General features: G+C 47.8%; 3 protein-coding genes across 3 annotated transcripts in view; all 3 read left to right on the forward strand.

Moving 5' to 3' along the window:
* The window catches only part of LOC309564368 (uncharacterized protein), a 770106-nt gene that overhangs the window by 26210 nt on the left and 722694 nt on the right, over positions 1 to 21202 (forward strand). The gene's annotated exons all lie outside the window — the stretch shown is intronic.
* Positions 1 to 21202, forward strand: part of LOC309562836 (uncharacterized protein) — a 141599-nt gene that overhangs the window by 18588 nt on the left and 101809 nt on the right. The gene's annotated exons all lie outside the window — the stretch shown is intronic.
* On the forward strand, positions 752 to 20383 carry LOC309562649 (uncharacterized protein). The gene is made up of 9 exons (XM_082266922.1): positions 752 to 1256; positions 11110 to 11226; positions 12656 to 12847; positions 12926 to 13049; positions 13159 to 13244; positions 13864 to 13975; positions 15725 to 15829; positions 16766 to 16912; positions 19710 to 20383. Exons 1-9 carry the CDS (start codon positions 756 to 758, stop codon positions 20294 to 20296), a joined length of 1971 nt encoding a protein of 656 aa, XP_082123048.1. The 5' UTR covers positions 752 to 755; the 3' UTR covers positions 20297 to 20383.

Genomic DNA, 21202 nt, shown 5'->3' on the forward strand with positions numbered 1-21202 from the left:
TGCACACAAATCTGTACCCTATTTTGTGCAGAATATGACAATTTCTCTTTCGTTCACTGATGGACACAGCTTCATGTCTGACCCTTTCCTACTCTTGAAGAGAGAGCAGCATAAGCCCAAGGGTCTAGAACAGTGTTTTTCAACCTTTCTTCAACCAAGGCACCCTTTACAATCTGGCAGAATCCCGAGGCACACCAACCAAAAAATTCCGGATCGCAAGTGGCAGCGGAACGGAATTTAGCCGTCCCTTCTGCCACAATCAGAATGTAGAACGGTTTGTCTGCTAATATTACTGCAAGGAAAACATTTCTTTAGGATTAATGCACATTTGGGTCATTTTGTCGCGGCACATCTGGGGATTCCTCACGGCACACCTGTGTGCCGCGGCACACAGGTTGGGAAACACTGGTCTAGAAGACCTGGAGCTGTGTCCTTCAGTGAACGAAAGAGAAAAGAATTTTACGGTAAGACATAAATCCAGTTTTCTCTTTCGTTCACTGGCGGACACAGCTCCATGTCTTCTAGACACTTGGGCTTATGCTGCTCTCTCTTCGGGAGAAGGAAAGGGTCTAAAAGAAATGAAGCTGTGTCCATCAGTGAACCTCGGAGAAAAGGATTTTATGGGAAGACAAAAATCCAGTTATCTTGTCAGCTCTCACCAATGATTTGATTATAATGATAAAGCACTATTGTGCAATTTTTTTATTTTTTTCCCCTCTTGCTAATGAACGTTTTCCTGTCTTTAGGTGTCAATCATGCCGAGGTGCATTGTCGCCGGTTGTAGCAGCAAGCAGAACAAAAGCACCGCCCTGAGAGGAGTCATTTTGCACGTCTTCCCTCCCAACGTTGATCGGATCAAAGCCTGGCTGATGCATGTAGGACAAGACTTTGGAAATCTTGATGAGTTTGCCCAAAGAGTGTTACATTCCAAGAAAAACGGTTCATTCAGGTTATGTTCGGATCATTTTACGCCCCAATCTTACGTTGAACATGCTTCAAAGAAGTTGTTGAGGGTTGATGCTGTGCCCACCATCTTTAACCTCAAAGATGGTGCGAGTCGCCCTTGTGTCAATAAAGGAATACTGACGGCTTCCGGAAATAATTACAGTACAGTCAGCGTGCCGTCGACCAGTAACATTTCATGCGCTACCTCCAACACATTTCCTTCGTATGAAGATGTGTTTTCTAAAATGGGCTTGTACCACAAAACAAAAGAGGCGAGTACGCAAACTCAACAAGTCACCAACACTGTGAAGGTAGGCACCAATATCAAACAAGTTCTTCAAGGTGAAATGAGGTATACTGTTTATTCCTCAAGCTGTAAGGCAGGGATCCTCAAACTACGGCCCTCCAGTTGTTGGGGAACTACACATCCCATGAGGCATTGTAAAACTCTGACATTCACAGACATGACTAGGCATGATGGGAATTGTAGTTCCTGAACAACTGGAGGGCCATAGTTTGAAGACAACTTGCTTCAAAATGTGGCATTGCACACACTTTTTTTTAAAGCACTCTGAATGCCAATCAAAGCCCCTGTCTCTAAATAAAATGGCTACCTTACAGTCCTGTTCCCACATTGTTTGCTTTGCTTAAAAAAATGATCCCCCACGTTGCTTTCTTGGTGCTTCAAAGCTTCTCCAAAGCCTCCATAGAAGTCTGACAACGCTCGCTAACAGCACCTGCAGCATTTGAAGGGCTTTCTATTCAGCGTTTAGTTTTGCTTTGTTCTGGAGGTATTGCGGATATGAGATTCCCCAGGATATGCTGGGAAACCAAAAAGCGAACTGGAAAGACATCAACAGTCACTTCTGGTTCATCTGCATATATTCTGGAAGTGTCTGGTGCAGACGTCACATTTGGTGTGGAGCAGCAGGATGGTGAGTGGGGTCTAGACTGGAGTCGAACGACCAGCAGACAGCACACGTGCTGTGCAAGATGGGAACGCTATAGTGGAAGGTGAACAGGACTGAAGAGTGAGGACTGAGCGGCAGAGGATCAACAGAGTTGGGGGATCAGAGCAGGAGAAACTAGCAATGTCACACATGGTGAGCACCATAGGAGCAATATAGCGGGAGGTGAGTGCGGACCAGAGAGAGGAGGATCATAATGCCAGAGGAAGAGAAGAGCTGGGGGTTACTATTGAGCAGGAGATGGACAGAGCTGGGAGTTACTTCTGAGTAGGGGATCAGCAGAGCTGCGGGTTACTATTGAGTGGCTCATCAGCAAAGCTGCAGGTACTAATGAGCTGGGGATTTGCTGAACCAAGTGTACTAATGAGCTGGGGATCTGCTGAACCAAGTGTACTAATGAGCTGGGGATCTGCTGAACAGGGGTACTACTGAACTGGTATTGTACTGGGCCACTTTAACTGCTTGCCGACTGCCGCACGACTATTTACGTCAGCGGTCAGCCCCTCACAGGCAAAGCGACGTAGGGCTACGTCGCTAGCCTGTGAGGCTCTAGGGAGCGAGCGCACGCCGCCAGAGGCGCGGTCATGGACTCTCCCGCATGTGTGCCCGGCGGACCCGATGTCCGCCGGTCACTCCCGATCATCCGTTAGAGCGGGAGAAAGGCAGGCGGCTAATGTAAACAAAGCTGCCTGTCATTCTCCCCTGTGTGAGAATGGTGATCATATGGTTCTACTATGTAGGACCGTTGATCACTGTTCCTACACCTCAAGCCACATCCAATCACAGTTAAAAGCACGCCCCTAGGGACACACATAACCCCTCCCTCTCAAAAAAAGTTTACCCCTTCACTGCCAGTGTAATTTTTACAGTAACAGTGCATATGTATAGCACTGATTACTGTAGAAATGTCACTGGTTACCCCAAAAATGTCAGTCAAGGGTCCGATCTGTCCACCCCAATGTCGCAGTCCCCCCAAAAAAATCGCAGATCGCCGCCATTACGCGTTAAAAAAAAAAATGACAACCTTTCCCTTTGTTAGTAAACGCAATAACTTTTGCGCAAACCAATCAAAATACGCTTTTTTTTTTTTTACCAAACATATGGTAAAAAAAAAAAATTGGCCTAAAATGTTAAAATATTTTGATTTTTTTTTTTTTTTTTTTACTTTTTTTTTTTTTTTTTTTTTTGGGAATTTCATATAGAAAAATGTGAAAAATATTGTTATTTTTGCAAAATTGTTGCTCTTTTTTAGTTTATAGCGCATGATCAAAAAACCGCACAGGTGATCAAATACCACCAAAAGAAAGCTCTGTTTGTGGGAAAAGAGGACGCCAAATTCGCTTAGGTACAGCGTCGCACGACCGCGCAATTGTCCGTTAAAGTCAAGCAGTGCCGAATCACAAAATGGGCCCTGGTCAGGAAGGGGGTAAAATCTTCCGGGGCTTAAGTGGTTAAAACAAATAGAAGATCAACACACATGGGGCATTTGCCAAGCTTTAAAAAAAAGCATCAGAAACATCAAAAAAGCATGTTGAAGCGGTAGGCTCTTTAATGCATAGAAAAGTCAAAGCAAGTGTAAACGAGCCCTAATTATCCCACACCAACTATTGGTACAGTTTCTAGAACACATGGAATACAATAATAATACTTGGTCTCTGGGTCAGAGGGAGATTGGGTTGAAGCAGAAGAAAGTGGGTTGGAAGGGTAAGGCCCCTTTCACGCTAGCGGACCGCTCAGATCCGCCTGTCAAGTTTTTAAGGCGGCTCTATGGGGCATCGGATGTCAGCGGATCCGGTCCGTCAAATCTGGAGGGATGGAAACCCTATTTTCCATCCGTCCTTCGGATCGGATGAGAACAGACAGGTGGTCCGTTCCCATCCGATTCCCCCATAGAGAACAGCGGGGACATGACTGCTCTGTCTCCGCACACTGCGCGGAGACAGAGCTGCCATCCGCCTGCTCAGTGGGGGATTGGCGGATCGATTCCCCCGCTGGGATAAACAGAGTCCTAAAGGTCCTGATGTCAAACAACAACAGCGTGGGTTTGAGTATGAGTTGTCAGTGGACATGGTTGTCACTCCTGGCAGAAAATGAGCAATATGGGCGGCATATATTTTGCTGTGATCTGGGTCCTACAGAGCTAAAGAGGAACCGACACTTCTCTACTATCTTCATTAACACATAATAATAATAATAAAACACATAGGAAGTGATGCATCACTGTAACAGAAATGGGGGGGCCGCAATATATGATCCATTCTGTTGGGTTGCCAGAAAAATTGGAATGTTGTCCTCCGATGACCATAAAGCCAGAAGTGGACTAGAATATTGCAGGGCCTGGTAGATGCCGGAGAGTTCAACTACCCGCTGTTGTTTTTTTATCTCTTGGGTACTGTCTATTGGAGATTAGGTCTGGGCGATATGGCTGAAAACTGTATCACGATATCAGTGTTTCATATCGGTCGATATCGATATATATTGATGTTTTTTATTACCCATTTAAAATAAGGACCCTAGGGTGAGAATGCAGGGTTGCTGGCATGGTGCAGGAGAATGCAGGGCACTGGCATGGTGCAGGAGAATGCAGGGTGACTGGCATGGTGCAGGAGAATGCAGGGTGACTGGCATGGTGCAGGAGAATGCAGGGTGACTGGCATGGTGCAGGAGAATGCAGGGTGACTGGCATGGTGCAGGAGAATGCAGGGTGACTGGCATGGTGCAGGAGAATGCAGGGTGACTGGCATGGTACAAGAGGATCCGGGGTTGTGGGCATACTACGGGAGATGCAGTGCTGTGGGCATGGTACAGGTGGACCATGCCCGCAGCACTGCATCCCTTGTAGTGTGCCCGCAGCCCTGCATAATGGCAGGTAGTGAAGCTTACCTGTTCCAGAGGCGCCTTCGTTTTAAAAATGGCGCCGCCCGGCACCGATACGTCATTGCGCACGCGCCACCTCCGCTCGTGTAATTTCGGCTATTCCCGGCCTCTCCCGAGCGGCGGCGGCGCGTGCGCAATGACGTGTTGGCGCCGGGCGGCGCCATTTTTAAAAGTTTAAACCCGTCGAAGCGGACTTTTCGATTTATCGTTCAAGTTTTCCTATTGCTATCGAGCACGGGACTATCGCGATACCTATCGGTATCGTTTTATCGCCCAGCCCTATTGGAGATATTTTTGGACTCATTTCCTGGGTCTTCCCTACCATCTCTCCTGGACTCTTTTTATTAAATATTTTTGCAATATTATAGAGCAGTGGTCCTCAACCCTGGCCTACAGGGCCCACTAACAGGCCAGATTTGAGGTATTACCTTGGGGAAATGCAAACTAGAGTACTGCAATCACTGAGCAGCCAATGATATCACCTGGGATGTATTTCAGTTATCTTGCAAATCTGGCCTGTTAGTGGGTCCTGAGGGCCAGGGTTGAGGACCACTGTTCTAGAGAATGTATCGGGAGAAGATGAAACCACCAGGTGGGAGATCTCACTGCTGGAGCATCGCAGACGTTTCGGAAACCACCAGGCTCTACCTGTAAATAAAATACCTCTTTAAGGTTGACTAACCCCTAAAGCGAGAGAGCGATATACACTATTTTGTCAAAAGTATTGGGACACCTGCCTGTACACAAGCGAGTTTAGGGTGGAGGAACTTGACTGCCCTGCACAAAGTCCTGACCTTAACCTGATAGAACACCTTTGGGATGAATTAGAGCGAGGTCTTCTCTCCCAACTTCAGTGCCTGACCTCACAAATGCGTTTCTAGAAGAAGGGTCAAACATTCCCATAGACAACTCCTAAACCTTATGGACAGCCTTCCCAGAAGAGCTGAATCTGTTATAGCTGCAAAGGGTGGGCCAACTCAATATTGAACCCTAAGGACTAAACCTGGGACCTGGGATGCCATTAAAGTTCATGTACGTGTTAAAGAGGTTGTAAACCCCCAAAAATTGTATTTTTCTTTTTGCAACCTGCAAGAGAAACTCATAATGAGATAGTATGCATCGCATACTAGCTCATTATGAAATACTTGCCTTAGAACGAGCCCCCGCCGTGCCGTCCGCTTACCTGTATGACGGGCGACCTGTCCAGTCGCCCGTCTTTCGGGATCGCGGCATCCGGCCATCTGATTGGCCGGAGCCGCGGTGACGTCACTCCCGCATGCGGGAGCCGGCAGTCACGGCACGGAGCTCTGAAGGAACGCCACGAGCGGCCGTTCCTTCAGAGCGCATGTGCCAGTGACGTCACTGGCTGCATGTAAGGTAAATATCTCCTAAACGGTACATGTTTAGGAGATATTTACAGTACCTATAGGTAAGCCTTATCATAGGCTTACCTATAGGTAGAAGTGTCAGAGGAGGGTTTACTTCCTCTTTAAGGCAGGTGTCCCAATACTTTTGACAAAATAGTGTGTGTGTGTGTGTGTGTGTGTGTGTGTGTGTGTGTGTGTGTGTGTGTATGTATGTATGTATGTATATATATATATATATATATATATATATATATATATATATATATATATATATATATAAATAAACAGTATCTGACAAAAGTGAGTACACCCCTCACATTTTTGTAAATATTTTATTCTATCTTTTCATGTGACAACACTGAAGAAATGACACTTTGCTACAATGTAAAGTAGTGAGTGTACAGCTTGTATAACAGTGTAAATTTGCTGTCCCCTCAAAATAACTCAACACACCGCCATTAATGTCTAAACTGCTGGCAACAAAAGGGAGTATACACTGAAGTGAAAATGTCCAAATTGTTTAACAATTTAAATTTAATGCAATTAAATTAACTTGCTAACTGTGTGGAGGAGGTGCTTTAACTGGAGGAAGGCAGAGATCCGTGTTCCTGCTTAGCAGAAACACAGGATCTCAATCTTTCCTATTAACACAATGGCGATCTGCCTCTCTCTAGAACGATCGGCGTGTCCTGGCGGACATTGACCCACTGGCTCCCGCTGTGTCCAATCTCAGCGGGAGCGGGTCGCCGGCGGCGCACGTGCACACCCCAGACACTGAAGTGCAGAATCATGTATCTGTACGTGATTCTGTGCAGAGTAGCCTCCGCTCCACAGTAAGGCTCCATGTACACGGGACGCTGGAAATGGACGTTTAGGAGCAGTTGGGCGTTTTTTTCAGAAGTCCCTGAACGCAGCTCCATGTTATCTTATCTGTCCATGTACACATGGTAGTTTACAGTCATTTGCAGGCAGTTGCGTTCAGGGACTTTTTTTAGAACGCAATTATATTGCGTTCGAACGTGTGTTTCCCGACGTTTCAAATGCAGAAACGCGGCCGAACGTGACTAAACGTGATGAACCTACGTTCAGCCACGTTATACGTTTTTTTTCTTCCATTCAAAATCAATGGTTCCCTATGGGAGCCTATTGATTTGAATGGAAGTCGCACCGCAAGTCGGATCCGACTTGCGGCGCGACCTGCACTGTGAGAATCTTGAGGGGGAACTCCACGCCAAAAATGGGAAAAAAACTGCGTGGGGTTCCCCCCCAGGCCCTTCGGGTCCGGCATGGAATTTGAGGGTAGCCCCACGCCGAAAAAACGGCGTGGGGTCCCCCCCAAAATCCATACCAGACCCTTATCCGAGCATGCAGCCCGGCAGGCCAGGAAAGGGGAGGGGACGAGCGAGCGGCCCCACCCCCCCTGGACCACACCAGGCCACATGCCCTCAACATGGGGGGGTGTTGGTGCTTTGGGGCAGGGGGAGCTCTGCACCCCCCACCTCAAAGCACCCTGCCCCCATGTTGATGAGGACAAGGGCCTCATCCCCACAACCCTGGCCGGTGGTTGTGGGGGTCTGCGGGCAGGGGGCTGATCGGAATCTGGAAGCCCCCTTTAACAAGGGGGCCCCCCAGATCCCGGACCCCCTCCCTGTGTGAATGGGTATTGGGGTACACTGTACCCCTACCCATTCACCCCATAAAAGATAGTGTATGTAAATAATGACAGGAGACGTTTTGGAAAGTTTATTAAAAATCTTCATCCGGCTCTTCGGGGTCTTCTCCTCTCCGGGGGTCTTCTGCTCTTTTGCTGTCTGCCCTTCTGCTGTCCTCTCTTCTTGTCTTCTCCTCTCCGGGGGTCTTCTGCTGTCTTCTCTCCGTGGGGTCTTCTGCTCTTTTGCTGTCCGCCCTTCTGCTGTCCTCTCCTCTCCTCTCCGGGGGTCTTCTGCTGTCTTCTCTCCGTGGGGTCTTCTGCTCTTTTGCTGTCCGCCCTTCTGATGTCCTCTCTTCTTGTCTTCTCCTCTCCGGTCTTCTGCTCTTGTGCTGTCGGCTGTCGGCTCTCCTTCTTCCTCCGGTCCTCCTCCGACGACGTCTCCAGCGATTATGCCGGCCTCTGGTCTCTGCAGCTTATTATATAGCCATTAGGGGCGTGGCCGCCAGATGACGTCATCGGGAGACCACGCCCCTTGTGTCACATGTGACGTCACATGTGACACAAGGGGCGTGGTCTCCCGATGACGTCATCTGGCGGCCACGCCCCTAATGGCTATATAATAAGCTGCAGAGACCAGAGGCCGGCATAATCGCTGGAGACGTCGTCGGAGGAGGACCGGAGGAAGAAGGAGAGCCGACAGCCGACAGCACAAGAGCAGAAGACCGGAGAGGAGAAGACAAGAAGAGAGGACATCAGAAGGGCGGACAGCAAAAGAGCAGAAGACCCCACGGAGAGAAGACAGCAGAAGACCCCCGGAGAGGAGAGGAGAGGACAGCAGAAGGGCGGACAGCAAAAGAGCAGAAGACCCCACGGAGAGAAGACAGCAGAAGACCCCCGGAGAGGAGAAGACAAGAAGAGAGGACAGCAGAAGGGCGGACAGCAAAAGAGCAGAAGACCCCCGGAGAGGAGAAGACCCCGAAGAGCCGGATGAAGATTTTTAATAAACTTTCCAAAACGTCTCCTGTCATTATTTACATACACTATCTTTTATGGGGTGAATGGGTAGGGGTACAGTGTACCCCAATACCCATTCACACAGGGAGGGGGTCCGGGATCTGGGGGGCCCCCTTGTTAAAGGGGGCTTCCAGATTCCGATCAGCCCCCTGCCCGCAGACCCCCACAACCACCGGCCAGGGTTGTGGGGATGAGGCCCTTGTCCTCATCAACATGGGGGCAGGGTGCTTTGAGGTGGGGGGTGCAGAGCTCCCCCTGCCCCAAAGCACCAACACCCCCCCATGTTGAGGGCATGTGGCCTGGTGTGGTCCAGGGGGGGTGGGGCCGCTCGCTCGTCCCCTCCCCTTTCCTGGCCTTCCGGGCTGCATGCTCGGATAAGGGTCTGGTATGGATTTTGGGGGGGACCCTCAAATTCCATGCCAGACCCGAAGGGCCTGGTTTGGAACCTGGGGGGGAACCCCACGCAATTTTTTTTCCCATTTTTGGGTGGAGTTCCCCCTCAAGATTCTCACAGTGCAGGTCGCGCCGCAAGTCGGATCATCCTGATCTGACTTGCGGTGCGCCTTCCATTCAAATCAATAGGCTCCCATAGGGAACCATTGATTTTGAATGGAGGCAGAAAAACGCTGCTAAAAGCAACGTGGCCAAACGTGCAATAACGCAAATGGAAAAAGCTACTGAAAGCACGTTTAACAGCTGCTTTTTCCCGGCGTCAGAAATAGCTTTGCAGGACGTTTTTTCTAACGTCCCGTGTACATGGAGCCTAAATGTATGTGGGGTGGTTGTAAACCCTCACATATATCCAGTGAGGTGACTGGCCTCAGGTGATACACAGAGATGAAACCAATCCTCCTACATAAGTTGTATCTGTTTTATCTGCAGTATTCTCTCCACATTTCTTCAAAGTGCTGAATTTACAGCTTGGTGGAGAGTTCAGAAAAAGAGGTGGAGAGCTAAAGTTGCGCTCTGCAGAACTCGGGAGAGTTCTGAGAGCTGATCAGAGGGAAGGGGCAAACCGCCCTTCACACAGCTCATAGGAACAGAGCTGAGGCTCTCAATCAGCTGGAAGTCCCTCCCCTGTCACCATTTTTCTCTTTGTGTCAGGAAAACTTGGAGAAGTGACTTATGCTGATAGCAGAGGAAAGAAGCAGCAGAGAGAAATTACACTTAGAGCTCTGGATTGAGACAAGTACACACTATAGATGGATATGCTTTGTTCATATTTCATGTCTGAGGATTACAACCACTTTAAGCTAGGTACACATAGGAAGTTTTCCTTTCGTTCAACCCAGTGAGCTGAATGGGGGAAAAAAATATAAGAGGTCGCCATTCTAACTAATGTAATGTTAGTGCGGCAATCCAACCCCCGCTGCGCTATGGTGTTCTGACAGGTGTCCCCCAAACAGAGCACTCTGATCAGCCATTGGTTGTGAGCACTGACTGGATGCTGCTTTTCCAGCATGCTCCTTAGACAAAAGCCAGTCGTTAAACCGGCTTTTGTCGGACGGGCTGCTGTACATACAGGCCGAACGTTGGCCGGTTTCTGTTGAATGGCCGATATTTGTCACGTGTGTTCCAGCCTTTAATGTCAACATTCTCAATCCCTTGGCGCCGGCTCCTGCTGACCCTTTAGGGGTTTGGCATTCCAGGGGGCGGGGCTTGTGACCATGTGACTGCCGTGATTGGCTGGGCATGTGCTCGCGGCACAACTCTATTGGCGCTAATGCATGCAAATATGTGGCCCCTCAGTACCAATGCTGGTCGGTAAATACAGGTTAAAATTATGTGTTTTTTGTTTTTGCTTCTCCATGTAATGATATTGCACAGAGCGGTCCCTTACCTGTCTCCTCCCCCTTTTTCTGGGGGCCCCCTCAGTAAGTGCAGTGCTAAGGTGGTACCCGTGTGGATGCACTCCTAAGATAGGACACACAGCACCGGTAAGCAACACCCTCACCCCCTCCACACCACAGGAGTTTGCCTGACAGCCTATGGTTTCTGCTGCCCTCAGTGTCTCCTGTAAGACCAGGAAGAAGGGAGAGCAAGTGCTGCAGCCACAAGTAGTAAGAGTTTACAACCAATTTAAATGTCTAGATTTGTATACTGTAGGCTTTTCTTGGTTTTCTGGATTCCCAGGGCACAATTCAACAATGATCTGATTAGTCATGGGTCTTCTTGATCAGCATCTAGTGATAGCTGGTCTTCAGTTTAGAGGTTAGTCTGATGTCCTTCAATCAGATAGGTTTACACCTTCTTACCTTTTTTGTTATCACTTCTTAAGTCTTTTCAGTGTAACGCACTTTCGAACGTCGTTACTGATCCTACCAAGATAGACGAAATAAGGAAGAAGTTGACTGACAGGATACTACAGCTCACCCTGGAGATCATCAATCTGCTGACCGGAGAGGTGAGGAGGATTCTGGGAGGTCACATGACATCACTCTTATCTCTATTAATAAAACACATAGCTGACCGGAGAGGTGAGGAGGATTCTGGGAGGTCACATGACATCATTCTTATCTCTATTAATAAAACACAGACCTGACCGGAGAGGTGAGGAGGATTCTGGGAGGTCACATGACATCATTCTTATCTCTATTAATAAAACACAGACCTGACCGGAGAGGTGAGGAGGATTCTGGGAGGTCACATGACATCATTCTTATCTCTATTAATAAAACACAGAGCTGACCGGAGAGGTGAGGAGGATTCTGGGAGGTCACATGACATCCCTCTTATCTCTATTAATAAAACACAGACCTGACCGGAGAGGTGAGGAGGATTCTGGGAGGTCACATGACATCACTCTTATCTCTATTAATAAAACACAGACCTGAAGGGAGAGGTGAGGAGGATTCTGGGAGGTCACATGACATCATTCTTATCTCTATTAATAAAACACAGACCTGACCGGAGAGGTGAGGAGGATTCTGGGAGGTCACATGACATCATTCTTATCTCTATTAATAAAACACAGACCTGACCGGAGAGGTGAGGAGGATTCTGGGAGGTCACATGACATCACTCTTATCTCTATTAATAAAACACAGACCTGACGGGAGAGGTGAGGAGGATTCTGGGAGGTCACATGACATCGCTCTGATCTCTATTAATAAAACACAGAGCTGACCGGAGGGGTGAGGAGGATTCTGGGAGGTCACATGACATCCCTCTGATCTCTATTAATAAAACACAGACCTGACTGGAGGGGTGAGGAGGATTCTGGGAGGTCACATGACATTACTCTTATCTCTTAAAAAACACAGACCTGACCAGAGAGGTGAGGATTCTGGGAGGTCACATGACATCATTCTTATCTCTATTAATAAAACACAGACCTGACCGGAGAGGTGAGGAGGATTCTGGGAGGTCACATGACATCATTCTTATCTCTATTAATAAAACACAGACCTGACCGGAGAGGTGAGGAGGATTCTGGGAGGTCACATGACATCCCTCTGATCTCTATTAATAAAACACAGACCTGACGGGAGAGGTGAGGAGGATTCTGGGAGGTCACATGACATCACTCTTATCTCTATTAATAAAACACAGACCTGACGGGAGAGGTGAGGAGGATTCTGGGAGGTCACATGACATCATTCTTATCTCTATTAATAAAACACAGAGCTGACCGGAGAGGTGAGGAGGATTCTGGGAGGTCACATGACATAAAATGCACATCTCACAAGAGAGGTGAAGAACTCTAGGGGTTTGCTCAAGAGATTAGTATTTTTAACATTTAAAATGAAGAGGCTCATAAAGAATTATTAGTAGATGGATATTATTTTTTTACCGATAGAAAAACTTGGGCATATTTGTTTTTGGATACATAGGAATGTGCAGTGGTGAAGAAGACATCTGGTGATCATGTGACACCCAGCGCTTCTCCCCATACGTCAGGAGTGTGGAGCAGAAGCCAGGAGGAACCCATTGTGGAGCCTTCACCTCTCGCCCTGACGCCTGAGAAAAGCTACAACAAAATATTAGAAGTCACCAACAAGATCAGCCAGCTGCTAACGGGAGAGGTGAGCGTTGCCAGGAATTTGGGGACAATGTCCAGTCAAGGGATGTGTCTGGATCGTAACTATATCATTATGTGTCAGGTTCCTATATGGTGTCAGGATGTCACTCTCTCTTTCTCCATGGAGGAGAACAAAAATGTAGAAGAACACAAGGATATGGACAAGGGCATCAAAATGGAGAAGCGGCCGCCCCTCACATCACCGGGTAACAGGAGACATTAATTTCTTGTATTGAGGATCCCCCTAGATACTCACATCCTCTGATATAAAGACATAGAAACAATGTATTCAGTCAGTGTGTGTGTTTCCTACAGATGGATCCAGTAACAGAAATCCCCCAGAGAGATGTCCCCGTCCTCTGTATTCTACAGTGGAACATCACAAGATTTCCGATTACCAGGTAGATGGGACTGAAGGTCTTCCCAAATGTTGCAATGAACGAGCTAAATATGATCTTAACCAGCGACCGCAAACCAGACAACAAAATGTTGGTGGTCCCCAGAGGTTCTACCACTAATCAACATTGTGGCGGTTGTATACCACCCAATGTTGTTTGCAGTGTTGTTCTCAATGCATGCTGACAGTCAATACTGTCAGCATGTATTGATACCCGATGCCTCCTCTATAGTTCTGGCTCCTGTAAACTCAGAGGGAGGTGCCAGGAGTAGTGCAGAGAGCAGAGGTGAAGAAATTGAGGACTTCCAATGGCAGCACTGACTGTGGGAGGGAGCACAGATCTCGAGCACCTGGCTAGATAAGGAGTCGAGATCCAATGATGAGTCTGTATAAGGCAGCAGTGTGATCCAAGTGGAGGGGCAGTGTCAGAGCATTGTGTGTATAAGGCATGAAAAATTCATGTTAGTGGTCCACGGGATTCATAATTGTACGTTTTTAGTGGTCCGTGATGTCCAAAAGGTTGGCGACCACTGCTCTACTAAACTAGTTTTGATAAAGGCATGCTGTTCTATTTTTAATGCTTGATGATCTGGTGTGATGTTTAAGCCTTTTATTTCATCTAGGGTGAAAATCTGGTAATTATAAAAGTTGAAGTAAAAGAGGAACCGGACGAGTCGTATGTTATCTGCGGGGAGCCGTGTAGGGAGGAGGAAATTTCTTCAGAGATCAGCACAGGTGAGTAATAAACAGTAAATCCAGAGAAGAGTCCCAGATTCTCCTTGTTCAGTCACTGCAACAATCTCTTCTCCTCCCTCCTCCTCTGTCAGTAGACAGTAATGGGGGGACAGTATGTGCCCAGTGGGGGAGTCAGGAGACATCAGTCTCTATTAGACTCCGGCTCTCCTCCTCACATCATGTCATTGTGTGTTACCAGCCAAGAGACGTGACCAGGAGGTTTAGAAAACCAGGGGTTCAGCAGAGCTGGGGGTTACTACTCAGTGTGGGATCAGCAGAGCTGGGGGTTACTACTCAGTGTGGGATCAGCAGAGCTGGGGGTTACTACTCAGTGTGGGATCAGCAGAGTCCCCTGCCCAGGATCCAGACCATTTACACCTCATCCAGGGCTGGCCCAAGAGATTGTGCTGCCTAGGTCCAAAAAAAAAAAAAAAATACGCCCACCAAAAGGCCCCCACATCCATTATTTTATATAAATATAAAATGTAGAAAATATTATATATATATATATATATTGTTATCTTCTATAACTCACCACCGGACCCGTTTACCAAACACCCACTGTCTGTCCTCAGTCCTCCTGTCTCTGCCGCGGCCACTGCCCTAGAAGATCGAGCCTGCCCTGCGCGAGATGGCGTGCGCTGATGTCTGACGTCATTGCGCACACCACGATCATGTGAGGTACGTTCCCCGGAGGAGACACTCCGCCTCCTCATACTCATCAGTTTGCAGTACAGGCGGCAGTACGAGACGGGCAAATGCCGCCCGTAACGTGCCACAAACTGATGACAAAAAAATTCTAGAAAAAAAATCTTGGGAGTCAATTTGCCGCCCCTCTCCGAGTGCCGCCTGGGTCCAATGGACCCAGTGGGACCCGTGGTAGGGCCGGCCCTGCCAACATCAATACCTTAAAGTGGTTGTAAACCTCAGGAAAAAAAACCCCTGAAATACAAAGGCATCGCATACTAGCTCATTATGAAATCCTTACCTTAGAACGAAGCCCCCAGTGCCGCCCGCTCACCGGTAACACGGCAGACATGTTCGGCCGTCCTGCTTCCCGGTTTGCATCCTCCAGCCATCTGATTGGCGGTCAGCAATGAAGGATGTATGATAGTTTCAGATGACTACTGAAGAGGACAGTTGACAAGCAGCTGTGAAATATTGGAAAGGACAAGCGAAAACCCAGTTGGGTTTGGAAGATGTCTTACAGAGCTCTACAATAGTGGCAGGGAACTTTGGGCCTCATGCACATTGAACGCTTTGGCCATCTCCCCTAGACACCATTCTTCCTGGCAGCGGCATCTTGGCAGAAAAAAAAGGGTGTAACACGTTTTAGGCACGTCAAATGCTTGGGCATTACATTTTTATTTCATTGGCCAGAATAATCATTTATTCTGCACATTGAAATGAGCGCCTAGATTTACACACTTTAGGCGCATCAAGCATTTTTTCTGCCAAAACACTGCTACTCCTAGATGTGCTGGCAGTGGTTTTCTTTCTCACGCTAAACACCTTTGTGTGCATGGACACATTGGCTAACATGGAGGGATGTTTGGAAAATAAAAATGCCAGATGCCTGTAGGACCAGCAATTAAAACCTCCAGTGCCTATGAGGTCTTAGAATTGGATATATGTCGCAATATGGACACTGTATTGGACTCTGGCTCTCCTCTCCATGCCGTTTAACTGCGCATTACCAGCGTCCGTACATCTCAGTTTTGAGGGGTTCACTCTCTTCTCTATTCACAGACCTTAAAGACACCAACGTTACAGAAAATGACATCAAACCTGAGGCAGAGGAAGATGGACATGTGAGGATTAAAGAGGAGGAAGTTCCTATTGAGATCAGCACAGGTGAGGAATGAACACTAAATCCAGAGAAGCATCCCAGGGTCTCCATGTTCAGTCACTAAAACAATCTTGCCCCCCCCCCCCCCCTTGTCAGGGGGTTATCTACTGAGTGTGGAATCAGCACGGCTGGGGGTTATCTACTGAGTGTGGGATCGGCAAAGCTGGCGGTTATCTACTGAGTGTGGGATTGGCAGAGCTGGGGGTTATCTACTGAGTGTGGGATTGGCAGAGCTGGGGGTTATCTACTGAGTGTGGGATTGGCAGAGCTGGGGGTTATCTACTGAGTGTGGGATTGGTAGAGCTGGCGGTTATCTACTGAGTGTGGGATTGGTAGAGCTGGCGGTTATCTACTGAGTGTGGGACAACCAGAGCTTGGGGGTTATCTACTGAGTGTGGGACAACCAGAGCTAGGGGGTTTCTACTGAGTGTGGGACAACCAGAGCTGGGGGGTTTCTACTGAGTGTGGGACAACCAGAGCTGGGGGGTTTCTACTGAGTGTGGGACAACCAGAGCTGGGGGGTTTCTACTGAGTGTGGGACAACCAGAGCTGGGGGGTTTCTACTGAGTGTGGGACAACCAGAGCTGGGGGGTTTCTACTGAGTGTGGGACAACCAGAGCTGGGAGGTTTCTATTGAGTGTGGGATCACCAGAGCTGGGGGGTTTCTATTGAGTGTGGGATCACCAGAGCTGGGGGGTTTCTACTGAGTGTGGGACAACCAGAGCTGGGGGGTTTCTACTGAGTGTGGGACAACCAGAGCTGGGGGGTTTCTACTGAGTGTGGGACAACCAGAGCTGGGGGTTTCTACTGAGTGTGGGACAACCAGAGCTGGGGGTTTCTACTGAGTGGGGGATTATCTGAGCTGGGGGTTACCACACACACTCTCTGGGGTCTCTCATACATCTCAGTACAGGGGGCTTCACTCTCATCTTTATTCACAGACCCCGTAGACATCAGAGAGACTCCGAGAAACATCAAAGTTGAAGAGGAGGAAGAAGAAATACAAGTGAGGATTAAAGTTGAGGAGGAGAAGGAAGAAATACAAATAAGGATTAAAGAGGAGGAGATTCCAATGGAGATCGGCACAGGTAGGAAAAAAGCACCGAATACGAAAGAAGAGTCACAAATTCTCCTTTAGTCACTGCGTCATTTGAGCCTCACAGACCCAAACCTCATGAAAGGTTTCAATTTCCTATCTTTGTCTACACATTTACTATAAATGCTTTCAAATGGATAAAGACTAACTAAAACTCAGCGACTAGTAGGGCAATGCACATTTTGGTCAGGAGAATGTAATGTGCAGCAGTTAAGAGAACAAGTGTCTGAGGTATGCATTGTGCAGAGTGATCAGTGGAGGTGCGCACCCCGTTAGGTGAGTGGTCATGTAGATATGCTTCTTTAGGTTGGTGGTTATGGAAATGTGCCCCTTTTAGGTTGGTGGTTATGGAAATGTGCCCCTTTAGGTTGGTGGTTATGGAAATGTGCCCCTTTAGGTTGGTGGTCAGTTAAGATGAGCCTCCTAAGGGTGGTGGTCATGGACATACGCCATTTTAGGTAGGTGGTCAGTGGAGATGTGCTCCTTGAGGGTGGTGGTCATGGAGATGTGAACTTTTAGGTTGGTGGTTAGTGGAGATGCACCCCCTGAAACTGGTGGTCATGGAGATGCACCCTTTAGGTTTGTGGTCATGGAGATACTCCCTTTTAGGTGGGTAGTCAGTGAAGATGAACCCTCTGAGATTGGTGATCATAGAGATGTACCACTTTAGGTTGGTGGATAATGAAGATGACCCTCTTGAGATTGGTGGCTATGGGGTTATGCACCCCTTTAGGTTTGTTGTCATGGAGATGCGCCCCTTTAGGTGGGTGGTTAGTGAAGATGATCCTCCTGAGAGTAGTGGTTGTAGAGATGCACCCAATCTCAGAGGGCTCATCTTCACTTAGCACCCACCAGCCTAAAGGGGTGCATCTCCATGACGACCAATCTTAGGGGGCTCATCTTCACTGACCAACAACTTAACCACTTAAGCCCCGAAAGGTTTTACCCCCTTCCTGACCAGGCCCTTTTTTGCGATTCGGCACTGCGTGACTTTAACGGACAATTGCGCGGTCGTGCGACGCCGTACCTAAACGAATTTGACGTCCTTTTTTTCCCACAAACAGAGCTTTCTTTTGGTGGTATTTGATCACCTGTGCGATGTTTACTTTTTGCGCTATAAACAAAAAAAGAGCTTCAATTTTGCAAAAATAACAATATTTTTCACTTTTTTTTATATGAAATTCCCCAAAAAAAATGTAAAAATCTAAATTTTTTTAACATTTTAGGCCAATTTGTTTTCTGCTACATATGTTTGGTAAAAAAAATCACAATAAGCGTATTTTGATTGGTTTGAGCAAAAGTTATTGCGTTTACTAACTAAGGGAAAGATTTTTGTCATTTTTGTTGTTTTTTAACGAGTAATGGCGGCGATCCGTGATTTTTTTTTTTTTTTCTTTTTGCGGGACTGCGACATTGCGGCGGACAGATCGGACCCTTGACTGACATTTTTGACACTTTTGGGGGGACCAGTGACATTACTACAGTAATCAGTGCTATACATATGCACTGTTACTGTAAAAATGACACTGGCAGGAAAGGGGTTAACTTTATTGGGGAAGGAGGGGTTAAGTGTGTCCCTAGGGGCGTGCTTCTAACTGTGCAGGGATGTGGCTTTACATGTAACAGCACAGATCAACGGTCCTACATAGCAGGACCGTATGATCTGTGCTGTTACACAGGGAAGAATGACAGGCGGCTTTGTTTACATTAGCCGCCTGCCTTTCTCCCTTCACAGCGGACGATCGCGAGTGACTGGCGGACATCGGGTCCACCGGTCACACGCACGGAGGTGTCCGTGAACGAGCCGGGGCGGGAGCGTGCCTCCGGGGGCGTGCGCTCGCCCCCTATTGGCTTACAGGCTAGTGACGTACCCATACGTCACTTTGGCTGGCCGGGGCTGACCGCCACAAGTATATGTACTTGAGGCGGTCGGCAACCGGTTAAAGGGGGGCATCCCTATGACTACCTACCTACAGTAAATGGGTGCATCTTCAGAACCACCATTTAGGTTGGTGGTCAGTGAAGATGAGCCCCCTTTAGGTTGGTGGTCATGGAGATGCACCCCTTTAGGTTGGTGGGTGGCCAGTGAAGATGAGCACCCATTTAGGTTGGTGGTCAGAGAAGATAAGCCCCCTGAGATTGGTCATCATGGAGATGCGCCCTTTTAGGTTGATGGTCAGTAAAGATGAGCCCCCTGAGATTGGTCGTCATGGAGATGCGCACCCCTTTAGATTGGTGGGTGGCCAGTGAAGATGAGCACTCTGAGATTGGTGGTTGTGGAAATGCACCCATTTAGGTTGGTGGTCAGTGAAGATGAGCCCCCTTTAGGTTGGTGGTCATGGAGATGCACCCCTTTAGGTTGGTGGGTGGCCAGTGAAGATGAGCACCCATTTAGGTTGGTGGTCAGAGAAGATGAGCCCCCTGAGATTGGTCATCATGGAGATGCGCCCTTTTAGGTTGATGGTCAGTGAAGATGAGCCCCCTTTAGGTTGGTGGTCATGGAGATGCGCCCCTTTAGGTTGGTGGGTGGCCAGTGAAGATGAGCCCTCTGAGATTGGTGGTTGTGGAAATGCACCCATTTAGGTTGGTGGACAGTGATGATGAGCCGCCTGAGATTGGTCATCATGGAGTTGTGCCCCATAAGTTGGTAATAGGCTTGAAATGGCTGAAGATTTTTAAAAATATGTCTATGCTCGGATTTCCAAATTGAAAGATTCCAGTGCTTTTCTAACAAATCTTTCTGTCAATTACTATTTATTGATTTCCCCGCCCGTTTTTTTTTTTTATAGATGGAACATACAAAATGGAGACTTATTCCTTTACCCTGCCAGAAGGTGAAACAGATGAAGGTACCACCGATGTTTCTTCTGATGAATATCCTGTCATCACAAGTAGCAATCCTTTATGGGGCAGTACACCTTTCTCACCAGAACCCCCTACACTTAGGAGCTTTTCTGATCACTCCTATCCCCTCCCTCTTCCTACGGACGGTAGAGACGGTGAGTCCGTCCGGTGTCCTGAGAAGGGCAAAGGTCCTCACATGTGTCCTCTATGCAAAAAATGCTTCTCCGACAAGTCCGTTCTCCGCCAACACGAGAAAACCCACAAACGGGAGATGCCGTATACGTGTTTGGAGTGTGGGAAAACCTTCCTGCACAATTCAAGGTTCATATCGCATCGAAGAATTCATACGGGAGAGAGACCTTTTTCGTGTACCAAATGCGGGAAAAGCTTTGTAAATAAACCCGATCTGGTCAGACATCACAGAACGCACACCGGAGAAAAGCCTTTTTCATGTTCTGACTGTGGGAAACGGTTTACGCAGAGGGTACATCTGGTTACCCATCAGAAAAAACACGTCCTTCAGAAGCATTGAAGTGGACTTTTCCTCTTCTTGACCGAGTCACGTACTTGGAAGATGACGAACGTCTGATGCACAGTGTTGAGTTTCCTGTCATCTGAACTGGCAAAAGTGAAACCCATATCAGTGGATAACACCCAGGAGCCATCTCCACTTTCTGTATGTGATGACAGATAAGTCATCAGTGAGGGAAATAGACATGTGGGTGTTTTTTTTTTTATTACTTCTGCAACTGAAAATTGTGAGATGTCCATTTTTTTTCAATAGCTGTACACTACAGTATATACTACCTTATTGGCCTGTATCAGGCACATCCCTAGCAGCTTGAGAGTAATAAAGGATCATGGGAATACGAGTCTGTTTGTGTTGAAACTCTACGACAGGGATCTCCAAACTACGGCCCTCCAGCTGTTGCGGAACTCCATGTCCAACGGGGCACTGTCCAACGGGGCACTGTCCAACGAGGCACTGTCCAACGAGGCACTGTCCAAGGAGGCTTTGTAAAACTCTGACATTCACAGACATGAATAGGCATGATGGGGAATTGTAGATCCTGAACAACTGGAGGGCCATCGTTTGGAGACCTCCGGCTCAACGACTCGTATAACGAAGGGTTTAGCCAATAGATTGTGAGTTATGCAGATTTTTAAGCCTTCTAGTTTGCTGCTAGCGAGTTACGCCGCACAAGTTATGTTTTAAATAAAGTTTAGTTGGCTTTAGTGTGTGATGATTACAATAGCAGCAGCAATTTCAAAAGCAATCCAAGTTGAAGCACGAGTGATATCAATACAGGTATCCAATAGGGAAAAGGAAGTCCTAAAAGTCGCATATCACAGCAAAACCCTGTGAGGAGGTGTATGATAGCCTCAGTCCAGGGTCCAGCCAGGCTATGCTCCTTCCCAACGCGTTTCACTGAGCTCT

The sequence above is a fragment of the Pelophylax lessonae genome, assembly GCF_965119305.1.
Source record: "Pelophylax lessonae genome assembly, chromosome: 9".
Classification (NCBI taxonomy): Eukaryota; Metazoa; Chordata; class Amphibia; order Anura; family Ranidae; genus Pelophylax; species Pelophylax lessonae.

What these genes read in the sequence shown, in the direction of transcription:
- LOC309562649 (XM_082266922.1), top strand. Translation starts at nt 756, where the DNA reads ATGCCGAGGTGCATTGTCGCCGGTTGTAGCAGCAAGCAGAACAAAAGC. An exon ending in ACAAGATTTCCGATTACCAG is followed by an intron (nt 13,245 to 13,863) that starts GTAGATGGGACT and finishes TATTTCATCTAG; the next exon opens with GGTGAAAATCTGGTAATTAT. An exon ending in TCCAATGGAGATCGGCACAG is followed by an intron (nt 16,913 to 19,709) that starts GTAGGAAAAAAG and finishes TTTTTTTTATAG; the next exon opens with ATGGAACATACAAAATGGAG.